General features: G+C 39.7%; 1 protein-coding gene across 11 annotated transcripts in view; it reads right to left on the bottom strand.

The window, feature by feature from the left end:
- Nucleotides 1-19361, bottom strand: part of LOC140740196 (EVI5-like protein) — a 258676-nt gene that overhangs the window by 27105 nt on the left and 212210 nt on the right. For 5 of the 11 annotated variants that reach the window (XM_073069213.1, XM_073069215.1, XM_073069221.1 and 2 more), the window contains 2 exons: nucleotides 14007-14102; nucleotides 4246-4401 (listed from right to left, as the gene is read on the bottom strand). In XM_073069213.1, the coding sequence (XP_072925314.1) occupies nucleotides 4246-4401; nucleotides 14007-14102 (252 nt within the window). The remainder of the gene's footprint in view (nucleotides 1-4245; nucleotides 4402-14006; nucleotides 14103-19361) is intronic. The other 6 variants (XM_073069214.1, XM_073069218.1, XM_073069220.1 and 3 more) reach the window with 3 other exon arrangements.

Raw genomic sequence — 19361 nt, 5'->3', positions numbered from 1 at the left:
GAAAATCCAAGTAAATAACATTCACTGGTTCTCCTTTGTCTATCCTGCCTATTATTTCCTCAAAGATTTTTGTCCGTTTGGTTAGGCAAGATTTCCGCTTAAGGAAATCATGCTGACTTTAGCCTATTTTATCATGTGCCTCCAAGTACCCCAAATCTCATTCTTAATAATGGACTTGAACATCTTCCACTGAAGTGAGGCATATAATTTCCTTTCATCTGCCTCGCTCCCTTCTTAAAGAGTAGAGTGACATTTGTAATTTTCTAGTGTTCCAGAGCATTCCGGAATCTAGTGATTCTTGAAAAATCATTACTAATGCTTCCACAATCCCTTCAGCTACCTCACTCAGAACCCTGGGGTGTAGTCCATCTAGTCCAGATGACTTATCTAGCTTCAGACCTTTTCAGTATCCCAAGCATCTTCTCCTTAGAAGCAGCAACTACACTCCTGCCCCATGACACTCTCAATTTTCTGGCATAACTGCTAGTGTCTGCCAATGAAGACTGACACAATGTACTTACTTAGTTTGTCTGCCATTTCCTTGACTATCTTTCCAGGGTCTTTGTTCAGTGGTCTGATATAAACTTCTGCATCTCTTTTACCTTTCATATACCCAAAAATACTTTTGGCATCCTCTTTTATATTATTGGCTAGCTTACCTTCAGATTTAATTTTTTCTCTCTTTATGGCTTTTTTTAGTTTGTTTTTAAAAGCTTCTCAATCCTCTAACTTCTCACTAATTTTTGCAATATTAATGCTATGACAAAACTTTGGTCAGCTCATCTCTCATGCCTCTTTGATTCCCTTTACTCCACTATAGCACTGATACATCTGACTTGATTTTCTCCTTCTCAAACTGCAGGGTGAATTCTATCATATAATGATTACTGCTGCCTAAAAGTGTTCTTTTATTTTAAGCCCTCTAATCAAATCTTGTTTATTACACAACACGCAGTCCAGAATGACCTTTCCCCTAGAGGGCTTGATCATAAGCTGCTCTAGCAAGTCATTTTGTAGGCATTGTACAAATTCCCTCTCTTGGAATCCAGCACCACCCAGATTTTCCAAATCTACAGCATATTGGAATCTCCCATCTGTTCTAACATTGACCTTTTTACATGCTTTTTCTTTCTCCCATTGTAATTTGTATCCCACATCCTGGCTACTATTTGAAGGCCAATGTAATCAACATCTAAGGGGAAAATGGATAATAAAACAGAAGCAGACACAACTGACACTATTTAAACATGGTTCACTTCATCATGTCTAATTGCTGCTTTTGGTATCTCGAAGCCTGAATGCTTGAGACCAAGGTGAGCAGAACAGTTTTGAATTGTATTTCTTGCTATCAGTGACAAAAATCACTGTTGTTTGAACACAAACACACACAACTGATGCTAAGTAAAACCTGTGTGCTCTAAGCATGGTGTAGAGCCTAACATAAATGCACGTGACTGGCGCTAGTGAGAAACTGTTCGATAACAGTCTTCTGTCCCAATTAAATAAACAGAGTTCTGGCTATTTTCTTGAATACCTTTTGTTCATAAAGAGTTGTCACAAATAAGTGGCTTCCCCAACTAACCAATGGCCCAATTAACTGGAATCCACTGTTTCTGTGTGTGTATATATAAAAAAAAATGTTGTGCAAAAAAAGAAAATAATGGTGAGGTAGTGTGCATGGGTTTATCGTCCATTCAGAAATCTGATGACGGTGGGGAAGAAAGAAGCTGTTCCTAAAATGGTGAGTATGTGTTTTCAGGCTCTTGTACCTTCTCCTTGATGGCAGCAATGAGAAAGGATTATGTCGGGAGTGATGGAGGCCCTAAATGATGGATGCCACCTTTTTGAGGCATCAACTTTTGAAGGCGTCCCCAATGCCAGGGAGTCTAGTGTCCATGATAGAGCTAGCTGAGTCTGAAACATTCTACCACTTTTTCCAGTCCAGTGCAGTGACCCCTCCATATCAGACCTGGATGCAACCAGCTGACATGCTCTGCACAGTACACCTTTAGAAATTTGCATGAGTCTTTGGAAACATATCAAGTGTCCTCAAACTTCAAATGAAATGTAGCCACTATCATGCCTTATTTGTAACTGCATCATTACGTTGGGCCCAGGAAATATCTTGACATATTGACACCCAGGAACTTGAAACTGCTCACCCTTTCCACTGTTGATCCCTTGATAAGGACTGGTGTGTGTTTACTGGACTTTCCCTTCCTGAAGTCCATAATCAATTCTTTGAAGTTTAGAGCAAGGCTGCTGATATAACGTCACTCAACCAGTTTTTCTGCCAACAGTAGTGGGTGTCATCGTCAAATTTATAAGCGTCTAGCCAAATAGTTAGATTTGTAGAGATAGAGCCAAGTAGAGATAGTAGCACAGTATGCTAAGCAGGCATACTTGAGGTGTGCCAGTGTCAACTGGCTCTGAGGAGGAGATGTTAATTCTAATCCCCACAGACGATGGTCTCCTGTGAAGAATTCAAGGACCCAGTTGCAGAGGGATGTACAGAGGCCTAGATTTTGGAGATTGTTGATTAGAATTAAGGGTTTGATTGTGAAGAAAGCTCAGCTGTAATCAATAAACAGCAGCCCAACGCAGGTAATGCAATTGTCCAGATGATCCAAGGCTGAGTGGAGAGCCAGTGACATTGCATCCATTTTAAGACCTATTGTGAAGATAGGCAAATTGTAGTAGGTTCAGGTCCTTGCTTAGGCAGTTGATTCTGGCCATGACCAATCTCTTAAAGCCCTTCATTACAGTAGATGTGAGGTGCTACTGCGCAATAGTCATTGTGGCAGGTCACCCTGCTCTTTCTGGGACTGGTATAATTGTTATTCTTTTGAAGCAGATGGGAGCTGCAGCAGTCCCATCATAATGAACATAGAGGGGACTCACTGGTGTGGGGCAAACCCAACCAAACTCAATGCATTTGTCCAAAATTGCTCATTGGACCTAGGTTCTGAAACCCTTTTGGAACTCATCCCATGTAACCTGAGCTGATGCATGCTATCATGAACAGAGGCATTTTCCTGTAGTCAGTACTCCAGGTCCGAACAACCGAACAACTTATGGAGGGTCCATTCTGGTATTTAATCACAAGGGGTGTCTTCAGGGTACTCTCTTTATAGTGTATTTCCCCTTTCCATTGGGAACCTGGCTTGAGATGAAGAATGTTACACACACCAGTCTTGTGCAGTATTTTAAAATTCCTGGCTCCCTGCAATTTCTTGGAGAAGTTTTGCTGGTGGATATGAAGTTTCAGCCCCTGCTCCTCAAGGTCTGACTGAACTTCAGCCAGATGCTCCTGAGTCTTGGGCACTTGGTGAGTAAGGTGAGGGGGTGCAAAGCAAATCAGTTCTGGGACTTCCTGATTGTTCTCCTCCAATCCCTGTCTGATGAGGCTATTCACAGGTCCAAGAAGCAAGCTTTCGAGGGATGTCATCCAGATAGCATTTGAATGAGGATAAAGTTTTAACAGAGAAGATTTAATATTGTAATTACAGTTTTAAGACACAGAGTACAAACAGTAAAGCAAACATGGATTATGGTTTGGGGTTCCAACTACCATTGAAAAAAGAAAATTGGCTCAACAATGTACTTTTATACTGCTAGAATTGGAATGCACAGTATAATGCAAATTATCCTTGGTTCAGGATTCAACTTGCCTGAATCAGATCCTGTCCATAAACTGTCCTTGTCCACAGGGTATACTGAATTGGGAAATTGCTTCATTTTCTGAGGCACACCAGCATGAATTTGAAAGCCTTCCTGCATTAAATATATTTAACCAACTGAGAAAGTGGTTGCTGTAAAAAATATGGTAACTTTAAGTCACTTTCATGGTTTGCTCACAGATTGAAGACTGGATATCCTTTGTCCATGGGAATACCCATTTTCAGAGGTAATAATAAAACTGTATCAACTACTAACTCCAGATGCAACAGTGAGCATTCCTAATGGGAAAAATATATTACATTATTATATTCCCTGAAAGTTAGTGAATATTTGAGCTGTAATTGAATCCATAGAATCTTTAAGAAGTTTGGAAACAATATTGGCATCACTGCCAAGGCCTTCAAGTTCAGTGTCAGTTAGTGTTGGTAATTACTCTATATATCAGTAGTAACAGCAAGGTTTAAAAAACTTCCAGCTGCAAATAGAGGCAGAGGTCACTACTGCAAAATGAGTTTATGTTGAATGCTGAATTTTGGAGTATCTGTTCTTTAGTAATTCACTTACTACTGATGCAGCTAATGGCAGTGGATATTTCCAATAGCTACTGCAGATTCTTTTCTTTACCTCCGCTTTTAATTCTGTGATCTGTTCCTTTAGTTCTCGAATAATCTGATTAGAATCGGAGCTGTTCAGTTGACCCTGGATTCTTCCTTCTTCTCTCTGAAATGCAAAGCAAACAAGCTATTAGAACAGATTAAAGGAAAAATACCTTTTAGAATGCAATTGCTTTTCAGAATACTCAAGCGCAGAATTAGCCAGACTACTTTCCATTGGGCGGCAGGGTGGTGATATGTCTCTACCAAAGGAGGTGCAAGGTGCTCCTTCCCTCCACTAGCCTGCAAGTTAGCCCTCGAGCTTAGCCTCCCATTCAGGGTCATGTGAAGCCACGGGAGCAGGTGGTGGATGGTCATATAAGCAGCTGCTTCATATCATGTCCTGGTTATGTGTCTACTCACACCAGGTAGACAATCGCTAAGGAGTATTGATAATGGCTGGGGGTCACCCATTTTATAAAGACTCTACCCAAAAGAAGGCAACCACAAACCACTTCTGTAGAAAAATTTGCCAAGAACAATCATGGTCACAAAACCATGTTCACCTACATCATACGATATGCTCCTATATAACACAAAAAAGCCTTTTTAATGTAAACTATAAGACCATAGACATAGGAGCAGAGTAGGCCATTTGATCCATCAAGTCTGCTCTGCCATTCAATGCTGATCCCTTTTTTCTCCTCTTCAACTCCATTTCCCGGCCTTCTCCCCATAAACTTTGATGCCATGTCCAATCAAGAACCTATCAATTTCTGCCTTCAAGGCACCCAACGACCTGGCTTTCACAGCTGCATGTGGCAACAAATTCCACAAATTCACCATCCTCTCGCTAAATAAATTTCTCTGTTTCTCTATTTTGAAAGGGTGCTCCTCCATCTGAGGCTTTGTCCTCTTGTCCTAGACTCTCCCACCATTGGAAACATCCTTTCCACATTTACTCTGTCTAGGCCTTTCAACCTTTGAAAGGTTTCAATGAGATCGCCCCTCATCCTTCTAAATTCCAGAAAGTGCAGACCTAGAGCCAGCAAACATTCTCCATATGATAACCACTTCATTTATGGAATCATTCTTGTGAAACTCCTCTGGACCCTCTCTAATGCCAGTATATCTCTTCTAAGATGAGGAGCCCAAAACTGTTCATAAAACTCAAGGTGAGGCCTCTCCAGTACCTTATAAAGCCTCAGCATCATATCCTTGCTCTTGTATTCTGGATTTCTTGAAATGAATGCTAACATTGCATTTGCCCTCCTCATCAATGACTCAATCTGCAAGTTAACCTTTAGGGTGTTCTGCACAAAGACTCCCAAGTCCTTCTGCATCTCAGATTTTTGGATTTTCACCCCATTTAGAAAATGTCCGCACATTTATTTCTACTACCTAAGTGTGTGACCATGCATTTTCCAACATTATATTTCATCTGCCCATTCTCCGAATCTGTTTAAGTCCTTCTGTATCCTACCTGTTTTCTCAACACTACCTGCCCCTCTACCAAGCTTCATATCATCTGTAAACTTGAAAATAAAGCCATCTATCTCATCATCTATATCACTTATATAGAGCATAAAAAGAAGTGGTCCCAACACCGATCCCTGTGGAACACTATGTCACTGGCAGCCAACCAGACAAGGATCCTTTTATTCCCATTTGCTGCCTCCTACCAATCTGCTAATGCTCTAACCATGTTAGTAAATTTCCTGTAATACCATGGGCTCCTACCTTGGTAAGAAGCCTCATGTGCGGCACCTTGTCAAAGGCCTTCTGAAAATCCAAATACACAACATCCACTGCATCCCCTTTATCTATCCTACTTGTAACCTCCTCAAAGAATTCTAACAGATTTGTCAGGTAGGATTTTCTCCGAAGGAAACCACACTGACTTTGTCCTATCTGGTCCTATGTCACCAAGTACATCATCACCTCATCCTTAACAATTGACTCTAACATCTTTCTAGCCACTGAGGTCAGGCTAACTGGTCTGTAATTTCCTTTCTGCTGCCTTCCTCCTTTCTTAAAGAATGGGATGACATTTGCAATTTTCCAGTCCTCTGGCACCATGCCAGAGTCCAATGATTTAAATGTAATATCCCTAATGAAAATCAGAATGAAATATGTAAGAGGTAACTGCAATTAAAGCAGATGAAATGAATTACCAATGAAGGCAATTATTATTCTTGATCTCTGCAAAAATGCCATTTTATAGTCTTGGTCTCAACACACTCATGATTTCTGATACAATAAACCACTGTGAAAACACCTCCTCTAGCTTTCTTCTTCATTCTTCCAGCAATGATCTTTGGTTTATGCCTTTGTTTTACTGATTTACAACCAGTAGAAACAATCGCTAAATATGATATGAATTTTTTTAAAAAACATCAGCTTTTAACTTTTTTCCCCCATACTGGCAAAACCCCCTCACTTTCTACATCATTTGAGTGAGCCTAAATTCCCTTTTCTACTCCAGTGTGACCCAAATGTAGCTAACCAAATGTTTTCAACTGTATTAATCACGATAGTGCAGAGTAGTTTAACCTCATATCAGGAATCCGTGATTCAAACCAATACCAAAGTCATAGTCCAACAGAAGGCCATTGGATTAATTACCCATAAGAAAAACTTTAGCTTTTCTAGTAACACTGTCAGTCATATTGCAGACAGTATGGAATCATTACATATTAAACAAACAAACCCTAAAGTCAAAACATATTCTTAAAATCACGTCACATTCTGCAATTATTGTTAATCTTGTGCAGATAAGAGTTAAGCAATCTCACTTTGCAAGGTTTCTTCAAATTGATTCACTGATGTATGAAGGAATTGACTGATTGCTTAAATTAGCAATCAATTACCACACTAACCTGGTTTTGTACTTACCTGGCTGGGCTGATCAGCAGTCCATTACTGGCAGTGAGTTTCTCAGATAGGCTGTTCAGGCTCTCAGTAACTTTTTTCTAAAAACAACTTTTTGTTCATTTGCAACACTGACCAGACTTTAATATACTCAAATATCAAGGCCAAAATGCAAGAATTTAGTCTTTATTCATGAGGAACAAACACAGACAATACTTGACATCATGGTATAGTGCTGATGACAGACACATGAAGCAGGACTCATTAAGAGGAGAGCCTAATATGAGGGACTGCAGTTCCTGCAGGTAACTGAGGCACATCCAGCTGGTGAGCCAGCAGACTGTCCAGCACTCTGTTAGTAAAATGTGTGAATTTTGTGGTTATGCTTCAGTAGTTACCCTCAGTCCAGTCAATGTGGGAATTGCTGACTGACTACAAAAGAGAAGTAAATTTAATGGACAGAAACAGAAAAGCACAAGAGATAGCAGGAGTTAGATATACAGCACTCAAATTTTATCTGCCATTCTGCAACACTATGATTGGGCTGATCTGATCAGTTCTACAGAACCCACCCCCAGTGGCATACATCTCAAATTGCCTTTACAACCAAGTCCAGCTCCCGACCTTCACATGTGGCTAATCTACAAAGCCCAGTGGAACCATTTCTACTGACAGGAGAAACGGCAAAGACAAATTACTAGCACCTTAAATCCAGTTGCTCTGGGCTGACGGGGCTCGTCAGCTGTGGTTGGCAGTTCATCTAGAAGGGAGAAAACTCTGATCTCCAACCTCTGCTGCCTTGTAGCTGTACCCATTCATGGGGGAAGCTTCGGGAGTAAACATCAAGGGAAAATCTAGAGCTGAAGTCCCAAAGCCAGTCCTGTATTGAGTTGAAAGCTGACTGGCAACTCCTGTGATGCTGGTGGTGCCAAACTGCAGAGATCGCTGCTGTTCCTTTGGGTTCATTAGCTGCGTGGAGGGGGGAGCTTGCTGTATGAATAACAGCTTGCTCTCCATATTGTACTGCCCTGACTTGCATACCAAAATTCTGAAGGCTCTGTGGAAAGAAATTCATCCTCATCACCATTTAACTGGTAAACATTCTTCCTACAGCTGGTTCACCCCATAATCTATTCTGACTGTTCTGTATGGGCTTGAATTATCGTCATTGTGGGAGTGGAGGATGCCATTTGACCCATCTAGTACACTCTGTTTCTCTATAGAACAATCTAGCCAATCCATTCTCCTACTCTTTCACCATGGCTATGCAATTATTTAGCTCAAATGTCCATCCAATTCCCTTTTGCAGTCACTGGTCATCTTTACTTACCCAACCTGTAGACAGAAAATTACAGGTCATTACCTCTGACTGCATATTGCTCAAATTTCTTTGGCGTCCCTTGACTAAAACCTTTAACCTTAGTCACCTATCCTTTAAAAAAAAAACGAATCTTTCCTATTCCATAGTCTACAGCATCTTAATCAACTTTCCCTCCCTTTTGTTCTTACAGTTGCGTGGACCAACCATTGTTCTGAGCAGGAAACTTTGACATAACCTGAAAACTTCACGGCACTTTAATTTTTTCTGTAATACGCATACTATAAATATTTAGAACGGAAATTGGAAAATCACATACTTTTGACTCTATTTTTTCATTGAAGTGTATCATTCCTGTAACTATTCTAGGTAAATTTCTGCATTGTCTCACCTTCCCATCTTTCTAGGACATTTATCAGACAATAGATTAGCTTCATTCTGTCCCTCTCCCTTTCTTCAACTGTAGTATTACAGCTGCAGCTTTTCAACAGGTTAAAAAACCCAAAAAAATCAGCTTTTTTTCCTTTGTGAAAAACAGAAAGATTAAGAAACAAAAGGAGAGAGCAGCACAGCATGAGAAACAACAGCCATTGTTTAACAAGGGCTGTAATAAGCCAGGAAATTATAGGCCGATGAGCCTGACATCAGGATTAGGAAAGGTATTCTAAGGGACTAGATATATAAGTATTTGGAGAGACATGGACTGATTAGAGATAGTCAAAGTGGTTTTAACTGTGGCAAGCCGTGTCTAACCAATCTTAGAGTTTTGAGAAAGTTACTAGGACAGTTGATGAAGGCAAAGCAGTGGATGTTGCCAACATGAACTTCAGCAAGGTCCTTTGACAAGGTCCTGCTTGGCAGGTTGGTCAAGATGGCTCAGTTGCTTGGCGATCAAGATGAGGAAGTATACTGGACATTGGCTTTGCAGAAGAAGCCAGACAGTGGTTATAGACGGTTGACTTTCTGACTGGAGGCCTGAGACTAGTGGTGTTGCTGCAGGAATTGGTGCTGGGCCCATTACTGTTTGTCATTTATGTAAACGATCTGGATCATAATGTGGCAAACTGGATCAGCAAATTTGTTGTTGACCCCAAGATTGGAGATGTAGTGAACAGCGAGGAAGACCATCAAAGCTTGCAGCAACATCTGGACCAGTTGGAAAAATGGGCTGAAAATGGCAGATAGAATTTAATGCAGAAAAGTGTGAGGTGTCGCACTTTGGGAGGACTAAACAGGGTAGGTCTTACTTGGTGAATGATAGGGCACTGAGGAGTGTGGGTGAACAGAGCGATCTGGGAATACAGATTTATAATTCTTTGAAAGTGGCATCACAAGTAGATAGGGTCATAAAAAAAGCTTTTGACACACTGGTATTCATATTCATAAATCAATTTATTCAGTATAGGGGTTTGTATGTTATTTTGAAATTGTATAACATGTTGCTGAGGCCTGTTTTGGAGTACTATATCCAGTTCTGGTCATCTACCTACAAGAAAGATGTAGGTAAATAAGATTGAAAGACTGCAAAGGTTAGGACTTTATTTCCTAGAATGTATAAGACTGAGGAGAAACTACAACTGGAGGTCATGGGTTAAGGGTGAAAGGTGAAATGTTTAAGGGCAACTTCTTCACTCAGAGGATGGTGACAGTGTGCAATCAGCTGCCAGCACAAGTGGTGTGAAGTCAATTTCAACACTAAAGATGGGAGGGGTATAGAAGGTTATGGTCTGGGTGCAGGTTGGTGGAATAGGTAGACTAATAGTTCAGCACAGTCTAGATATGACAAAGGGCTTGCTTCTGTGCTGCATTGTTCTATGACCTCTATGAGAAAGAAAAAAATGTGAGAAAGTGAAGGGCAGTGCACATAATCTATTCTGACATGCCAAATATCCAAAGGATTTCATAGCTGAGTGAGGATGGATGGGAATGATTTTTCTAGATTAAACTTTGCTTGGTGTATCTGAAAGTTTAGATTCCAAAGGATTTAAAGAAAATTATATCCCTCTATTCAGTTCTATGATTATAAGCTTTTTTGAAGGAAAGGCCAATTTTACTATGTACACAATCTCAGAATCTGCAGAAGAAAATTTTACAGAAATTTCCATTTGTGGCAATTGCACCACATACTTTAATGCAAGGCAGTAAAAACTGGGACCCGATGCCAACCAAGATACTGGTTGAGATGCAGTTCACCAACTCAGGATGTGCCAAAGGAACCTCCCAATCTTCTTGAACTGTAGGCATTGTAGAAATGTAGATAGTCCCCAACTACTTTGCAGCAAGTACCCACAAAGGCTTAAGTGATAATGATCAGATTATCTGTGTTAGTGATGCTGAAACAAATGATGGTAGCAATGTCAGGATATATTCTCAGCATTTTTTTAAGAGTTCTGTTGGCCCATTTTTTCAATAAGGAGGATGTGTAGGGCCTCAGATTAATTTCTTCAATTGATTGGACCTGTGTTGTTCCTCCATATAGCAAGCCCAGGAATTTACTCATCTCTGTTCTAACACCTTGAATCAGTCCAGAAACTGGCGCAGAAAAATCTTGACTGGTGTATTTCCTACTTTATACTTCAAAAGGTGCTTTATTTTCTGCAAAAAAAAAGCACACAGGGACCACTGGACCTTTGCACAGAAATACAAGTTCATTCTTTACAGTGTATTACTTCTGAGATCAAGAATAAATATCATCTGGGGGCACATGATTCTCCAGAGAAACAGATTTAATAAAAATGTTAAACCACTGCAATTTTTTTTGGTATTTGGGAAATATTCATCTCCTCTGATATTCCTTTCAATTTGACTGTACAGTTCAGAAAGTTTCAGTGTGGTTAAGTTAACAGCACATACTGTGAAACCTTCTGAAACAATTTCATACAGAACTTTTATACTCACTGACATCCAGATTTTCAACTCTTTTTTTAAATTTTAGAAATAAGCCCAATGCTACTCATTTGTGTGATGATCTCACCAGACTATCAGACTGCTTGAGGTTTGGTTCCCTAGATGTGCAGCACATGCAATGTGTGATAAGCTAAAAAGCCTGTTCACCAAATGCAGCAATGTGGCAAATGACGGAACAACACACATTAGAGTCAGATATTACAGAGATTCTAAGATTGTGCAGTGAAATGAGGAAGTTTATAACAAAGAATTTTAGATTGCAAATGCTTGACAGTATATGGTTGACATTTGAGGAAGCACAAAGCCTTGCTGCTCCAGCCAGAAGCATTTCACCTCTTTGCTCTACACAGTTTCTCTTTAAAACTCAACTCTGCAAAGATTCAGTATTTCTCAGCCTTTAAACCACATCTTACTTCTTTGGCAAAACTTGTTAGAACTGCAGTTATCACACTGCTGAGGTTTGAGCACCTTATTTCAGAGTATCAAGAGCAGAAGGATGAAAGTTAAAAACTATATCGTGTCAGAGGCTTCAGTTATGGAAAGGGAAGAAGGATTACTTTGCAGAGATAGATATTCAAAGATGTGATGAGGATCTTCAAAATTATGATGGATTTTGATGAAGAAAACAAGAAAAAATACCATAGAAAAAAACAGAAAATATCCTTTTTTAATCAGTGAGAAAACAATGGCAGAAGGCATATAGGTCACTGCAAAAACTACAAGTGAGATTAGAACAATAAAATCGGGTAATTAATATGTGGAACTTTCTACAAAAACAATGATGCATCTTGTATCTTTTCAAAGCTTTTCATGATGAAAAAGGTAAATATTTTCAAAAGAAGAATTTAAAATATATTACAATATAAATCAGCTAAACAGTTCAACGAGTCTGCTCTGCCAGTGAGGTTTTACTGCTCTTTGACCTTCATATATCTATTTGATGCCTATAAATTTCAACTGCACGATAGACCAGCAATCTCTCTTGACATTGGATATAATCAATTACTTTGTATCCACAGTTTGGGGCTTGAGAGTTTCAAAGAACCATTATGTAAAAAAAAACTATTCCCCCTATCCTGAGACAATGCCTTCTAGTTCTAAACTCCCCTATGAATGGAATTATTCTCACAGCATCTACTGTATCAAAGGACCTAAGATCTTATATATTTCAATGATAAATTATCTCTCATTCTTCCAAACTCCACAGAGTATCTCACACTTTGCTTAATCTCTCAATTGACGATAATCCCCTACGAATATTCTGGTGGGTTAGTTCATTAGTTCTAGCCTGCTCATTACACTGACACTAACATCCGTACAGTTAAACAACTCTGTTAAAGAATGTGTGATAGAAATCTTCCCTTCTGTTATATAAGATATGTAGTATGTCATTTCCTTCTTTCGCTTTATTCATCATTCTGTCAGCTTCTGGCTGATAGGTTTACTTTTGGTACCTCTTCCTTTTCACATAGAGATTTGCTTTCCATATACTTTTACAATGTCTGCTAGGGAATACTACAACAGCCTAAATTGTTAAGTGTCATTCAGCTGAGTCCAAATGGGTTAAATGTCATGGAACATGGCATTTAGCACAGAAGTCAAGTATCATATTACACACATCCAGAAAAGCAAGTATTAGGTAGCACATATATGCATGAATCACCAGTTCAACTGGCTCTGATGGTAATTTACAGTCCTGGTTATGAGTTAAATAACCATGAGACCAGTACAGACACATTGCAAGGACTGTAATAGCATCATGAATACATCAATATGGCTAACTTTAGTACAGTGTTAATAATACATTAAAACATATCAGTTGAATGGACCAATCAAATGGCTTAAGTTGGAAACGGCAAAAAGCCTGGAAAATTATGTACTGGCTTTAAAGTATAATATTTAACTAATTGTTTGGTTTATGTACTATTCCTAATACTTACATTGGGCACAATAAGCCCCTGCCAACACCACTTTGTTTCACTGATTATAATGGAAAAACAAGTATTTCTTCACAAACACACTTTAAGTAGCAAATGATTGACCAGATGTGGCAAGCTTTTTGGTTCATTTCTTTGTTAAATTAAAATAAAAGAAACTTCACTGATCCAATGCTGAGGTTGAACTTTATCAGCAATTAATTAAAATATGGACATACATTGTTGTCTAAAACTGTACAAGACTTCAGAACATGTATCTGCAGAGCTTGAAGAGTTAAAACAGAATTCTCATACTACAGACAAGTGAAATATTTATTAAATGCGAGACAGGATGTAGGTGGAAGTTTGGAACAAATAGTGGATTGTCCATCTTAATACCACTGGCATTTAGTTTACATCCAACTCTTTACATCAGTAGAGAAAGACAAGATGGAAGGCCTGTATTATCGTCAGATGTACAAAATGCAATTAGATCTCAAAACAAGAGGTAACAACTGGGACAAAACAAGCAGAACAGATTGATGCAAGTTCACAAAGACTAACCAAGATGGGGCAACACTGATGATCGATGCCAAGGAGTGTTGCAGCATGACATTTGCCAGATGCATGCTGGTGACAGTGACCACAAGATGACAAGTAACAGGATGCAGTTGAGACAGAACAACAATGTTCACAACACACATATACAATCAATTGTACCTGGATTTCCAGTTCAGCAATACGCTGGCGGAGTTCAGCAATGGCTGCAATGCTATCTGCTTCCCGAAACCGTATGGCCATAACCTCCTCCTTGTTCTAGTGTGGGCAGTGAGATACCACAGATTATTCCAGTGACAAAGACAGGAGGTAGTGCCAGTGTTAAATTACAAACCATTTAAAGTTCAGATGAGACATTGAAGATCTTCGCTTTAAACAAGGAGTTCCATTCTTCATTGTGCGCTTATTCTCGTGTTTAAAAGAAACATGGCAAAATTGGAAGAATATAGATGATGGAAGCAACTGTTGTTTTATACAGCAACTCATTTCTCCCACTATTACATAAACTGAAAACTTTTTCTTTAGAGATTATTACATACAGTAGCAGATAGAACTTATAAAGTGAGTTCTGATATTCCAATCAATCTCTTTTGCCCTACATGAACCATGCCCTATGAAAACTTCATTTGAGATCAAGAGCAGACAACTTTCCAAGCAGTGTTCAACCATAGACTCCAAAAATCCACTTTAATTTCCCCACTGAACACCCTGCCTCAAAATAAATATCCAGAAAATTAGACTTTGAACAAGACAAGGGGATTTAAGTCAAACCAGTGACAGACAAATATAGGAGCAATATTGGGATATATTTGTCCAAACAAAGGACAATACACTGAATGCTTTAAAATGTGGAATTATAAGTTAAAATTTGAACTAATTTTAAGAGCTAATTACCTGTAGTGATGACAATCATTTTCTTAATTAACAAACTCAGAAATGGCAATGGCTGACCTCAACTAAATTTACCATTTACCAATGACTACTTTCCTTAAATTTCCTCATTGGTACATGTGGCAATGCCTGATCTATGAATACGAGATGCCAAACAATGTACTTGAGCAATCTTTGCTTTCAACAGAAGAGCTCCAGCAACATAAAAAAAATGTACTGACTCTTACCAATGACCATCATAGAATATGGTTTCCATAGAAAATGTCTAAATCATACACACAGATTGCAAAGCACTATAATTAAAATTTCTCTTGGATGTAATCAATATTCAGGATATCACAGTCTGTAAATTAAGTGTTTTGTAAATTTGTGATGCTGTATCGACATTTTACCATTGTTCATATATTTTTTAAAAAATCAGGTGATACATGTGGTGTGTGCTTCCCTTTTCTGACCCAATTGCCAGCAGGAGTCAGTTTGAAAGGATCCTTGAAGCCAAAAGCTGTAATATTTCAAACTGGCTGAGCAATTCAGGCACATCACAGGATTGTCAGGCAGCAAAGCAGACTCAGTACTATTTCTAGCTGATGTTTTAAACATTTTATTTAAGAGTTTAATAAAAATTCTATCTGAAGCACAAGATTAACCAGAGAATAGAGAGCACAACTTTTTCTTAAAATCAATTTAATGTTTTAAAGGACAAAACTGGTGTACATATTTTTTTGAAAGGAAGGAATGAGTTCTGCAGTCAGTTAACTGTGATTATGGCTTCTAAGAAATGTACTTAAATCTCATGCAACTGTGCATAACATTTTTATTTCATGATTTATGCCAGACTATCTCAAATTCCCAAATTTTCATTCCGACCAGTTTCTCTCAGCTGTTAAGAAGGCTACAAAGCAATACAGCCTGTAGGAGGTTTACTCAATAGCTACTACTGGGATTTCTGTAAACAATGCATGCGCAAAGTCCGATATTACTATCAGCTGAATGTTATGGTAATGACAATTGCAGATAGTTATGTTGCCATCAAAAATGCAAGATCTAATCCAAAATGCATTAGGACATCAGAAAAATAGTTGAAGATTATTCAAGTGGAATAAAAATGGAATTAGTGGGAATATAGAAAACAATCAAGAACTATTTATGAGAAAGGAAACAAGTGACCAATTGTACCCTTGGTGCGTTAAACTGAAGAAAAACTTATTTGACGTCTCAAGTATCTCTGAAGTGTAGGGGCATAAAAAAGCAGATTCAGCACAGCCTCTCATCTCAGACCAAGTGAGTTTTATTAAAACACTGCTATGGTCTGTTTTTATAGGACAGCTCAAATTACAAAGTTCAAAGTGAATTTATTATCAAAATCCATATGTCATCATATACAACCCCGAGATTTATTTTCATCTGGGCATTCACAGTAAATGCAAAGAAACACAATGAATGGCCACACATAACAAGATGGACAAACAACCAATGTACCAAAGGCAACAAACTATGCAAATACAAAAGGAAAAATTTAAACAATAGATAGAGAACATGAGATGAAACTTCTCTGAAAGTGCATCTAAAGATGGCGGGAATAGTTCAGTGTTGGGATGAGTGAAGTTGAGTGAAGTTATCCCCTCTAGTTCAAGAGCCTGCTGGCTGAGAGGTAAGTAATAACTGTTCCTGAATTTGTGGTGTGGAACCTGGGACCTCCTTTCCAAGTAGCAGCAGTGAGAAGACAGCATGACCTGGGTGGTGGAGATCCCTGATGACAGATGCTGCTTTCTTGCGTAGATGAGCTCAATAGTGGGGAGGGCTTTACCTGTGATACACTGGCTGTATCCACTACTTCTTGCAGGTTTCGCCCATTCGGGGGGGGGGGGGATAACTTCACTCATCATTCTGAGGCTTTATAAAGCACTGGTGAAGCCTCATTTGCAGTATTGTGAGCAGTTTTGGGACCCTATCTGAGAAAGGATGTGCAGACATTAGACAGGGTTCAAAGGAGGTCCACAAAAATGATTCTGCAATTGAGAAGTTTGTCATATGAAGAGCACTTGATGTCAGTGCGATGGAGATGTTATTTCCAATCTGCACACAGTTTGTGATCTTCTGGTTAGGAAGCCAAAGATCCAGTTGCAGTGGGAGGTACAGAGAGAGGCCCAGGTTCTGGAGATTTTCAATCAGAACTGTAGAAATGATTGTGCTAAACACTGAGCTGTAGTCAATAACCAACATCACGAGATAAGTATTTGTATTGATCCAAGGCCACGTGAAGAGTCAATGAGACCACACCTGCTGTAGACCTATTGTGGCAATAGACATATTGCAGTGGGTTCAGGTCCTTGCAGAGACAGGAGTTAATTCCAGCCATAATCAACTGCTCAAAACACTTCATCATTGCAGAGGTGAGTGCTACTGGACTACAGTCATTAATCCAGCTCACCCTGCTCTTCTTGGGCATTGGTTTAATTGTTGCCCTTTTGAAGTACAGGCAGTCCCCAGGTTACATACCGGTTCCGTTTCTGAGTCTGTTTTTAAGTCGGATTTGTACGTAAGTTGGAACAAGTACATCTGGTATTATTTAGCATCAGTTAGTCAAACGTTTGTCTTAGTATATAGTATATATTTTACCTTTCTGTGCATATAAAACACTTAAGAAACGTATGTATTCCAATAATTAAACCACTGTGTTGCTTAGTAATAACTGTAGCTTTCATTGGGCAGGGCCTTTCACATGCTCCATTATTCTCAGTTTATCCTTTAAAATTGTTCTGATCACTGACCGACTGTAGCCTAATGCTTTTCCAATGACTGATGGCGTTTCACCTCTTTCCAAACGCTTTATTATTTCCACTTTATTTTCAATTGCGATCGCTTCCCGTCAATGGAACAGAAACACTGCGGGCGGGGGGGGTCTCGACCTCCACCAGCTCCCGAGGTCTGCTGGGTTTTATAGCTCTTATAGATAGCGGGGTCAAGGGATATGGGGAGAGGGCAGGAACGGGGTACTGATTGTGTATAATCAGCCATGATCACAGTGAATGGCGGTGCTGGCTAGAAGGGCCGAATGGCCTACTCCTGCACCTACTGTCTATTGTCTATTGTCCTAAGGACCACCACGCTGAATTCTGCGGGTTCGAAAATCCACCGCACTGAGGCAGGTTAAATGGGACAAGTGGGGGCTGTGCTGGGTTTGGGTACTGTATTTGATTCTCCACAATATTCCGCGTGGTAATTTAAACTGGAGGTGGCCGTGTTTTTTTTAACGAGGTCTAGTTGTGAGCTTGACATCAGCCTGGCACGGTTGGTATGGGAGTCACCGGATTGACATCAACCCAGCACGGGAGCGGTCTGTCACTGGATCGAACTCGGGGACATCCGTTCTCGAGCCCAGCGCTGATCTCACTGTGCCACCAGCTAACCGGAATGGTGGAGGGGGGGTGCGGGGTCAGGGTGAATCTTGCTAAGAAAAATTTAAGCCAAATACAAATTTACACACTCAACACAGTGTCAACGGGAACGACTTAAAATGGCGGACGGCGTTCTCCTTCCTCGGTTCGTAAGTACGAGTTCTCCGTAAGTCGGACGTTCTGAACTCGGGGACTACCTGTAGGTGGGAAATTTCGACTATGGCAATGAAAGATTGAATATGTCTTTGAACACACATGTCAGGTGGCTGGCACTGGTTTTCAGAGCTCCACCAGATACTCCATCAGGGCCTTTTACCTTGCGGGGGTTCACCATCATGAAAGACAGTCTTACGTTGGAATCTGAGACAGAGATCACAGAGTCACCAGGTACTGCAGGGATCCTGATTTACAGTTTTATTCTCTCTTTCAAGGTGAGCATGAAAGGTGTTGAGGTCATCTGGGAGTGAAGCATCACTGCCATTCATGATGTTAGGTTATGCTTTGTAGGAAGTAATGGCCTGCAAACCCGGCCAGAGTTAAAATGCATCGGATTCCGACTCCAACCTCATTTGGAATTCCTCCTTTGTTCTTTAGATAACTTTCTGCAAGTCCTTAACAAATGTGAATAGATCCTGTCCCTATAAATCATCTCCAGTGATTGTCCTACCATTGTTGCAAGGCTCACTGGCCTATAGTTTCCCTGTTTGTCCCTGTTCCCCTCCCTAAACAAAGGAACAATTTTGACTACTCTCGTCCTTTGCAATCTTACCTATGGCTAAAGAGGTTATAAAATTTTGGTTGAAGCACCAGCAATCTCTTCCCATGCCTACTTCAGTATTCTGGGACAGACCCAATCAGGTCCTTGGGACATATCCACTTTAATGTTTTCAAGAAATCCAACTCTCTTCCTCTTTAGTATTGACATGCTCTGGAATATCATCATACCATTCCCTGAACTCACCATAATCCGTTTACTTCTCCTTGGTGAATATCAATGTAAAATACACATTTAGAACCCTATGCACTTCCTCTGGTTTCAGAAATGAATTCCCTTCTTTGCCCTTGAGTGGATCTCCCCTTTCCCCAGCTACACTCTTTTAAATAGATGTATAAAATACTTTGCTATTATCTGTAATGCTACTTGAAAAGACATTTCATGGCCCTTTTCAGCCTGCTTAAATCCTGCTTCTTTTATCTTCCTCAAGGGCTTTACTCAGTTTGGGCTTCC

This window comes from Hemitrygon akajei, chromosome 16 (assembly GCF_048418815.1).
Source record: "Hemitrygon akajei chromosome 16, sHemAka1.3, whole genome shotgun sequence".
Lineage (NCBI taxonomy): Eukaryota > Metazoa > Chordata > Chondrichthyes > Myliobatiformes > Dasyatidae > Hemitrygon > Hemitrygon akajei.
This window is presented reverse-complemented; position numbering and strand designations above follow the sequence as displayed.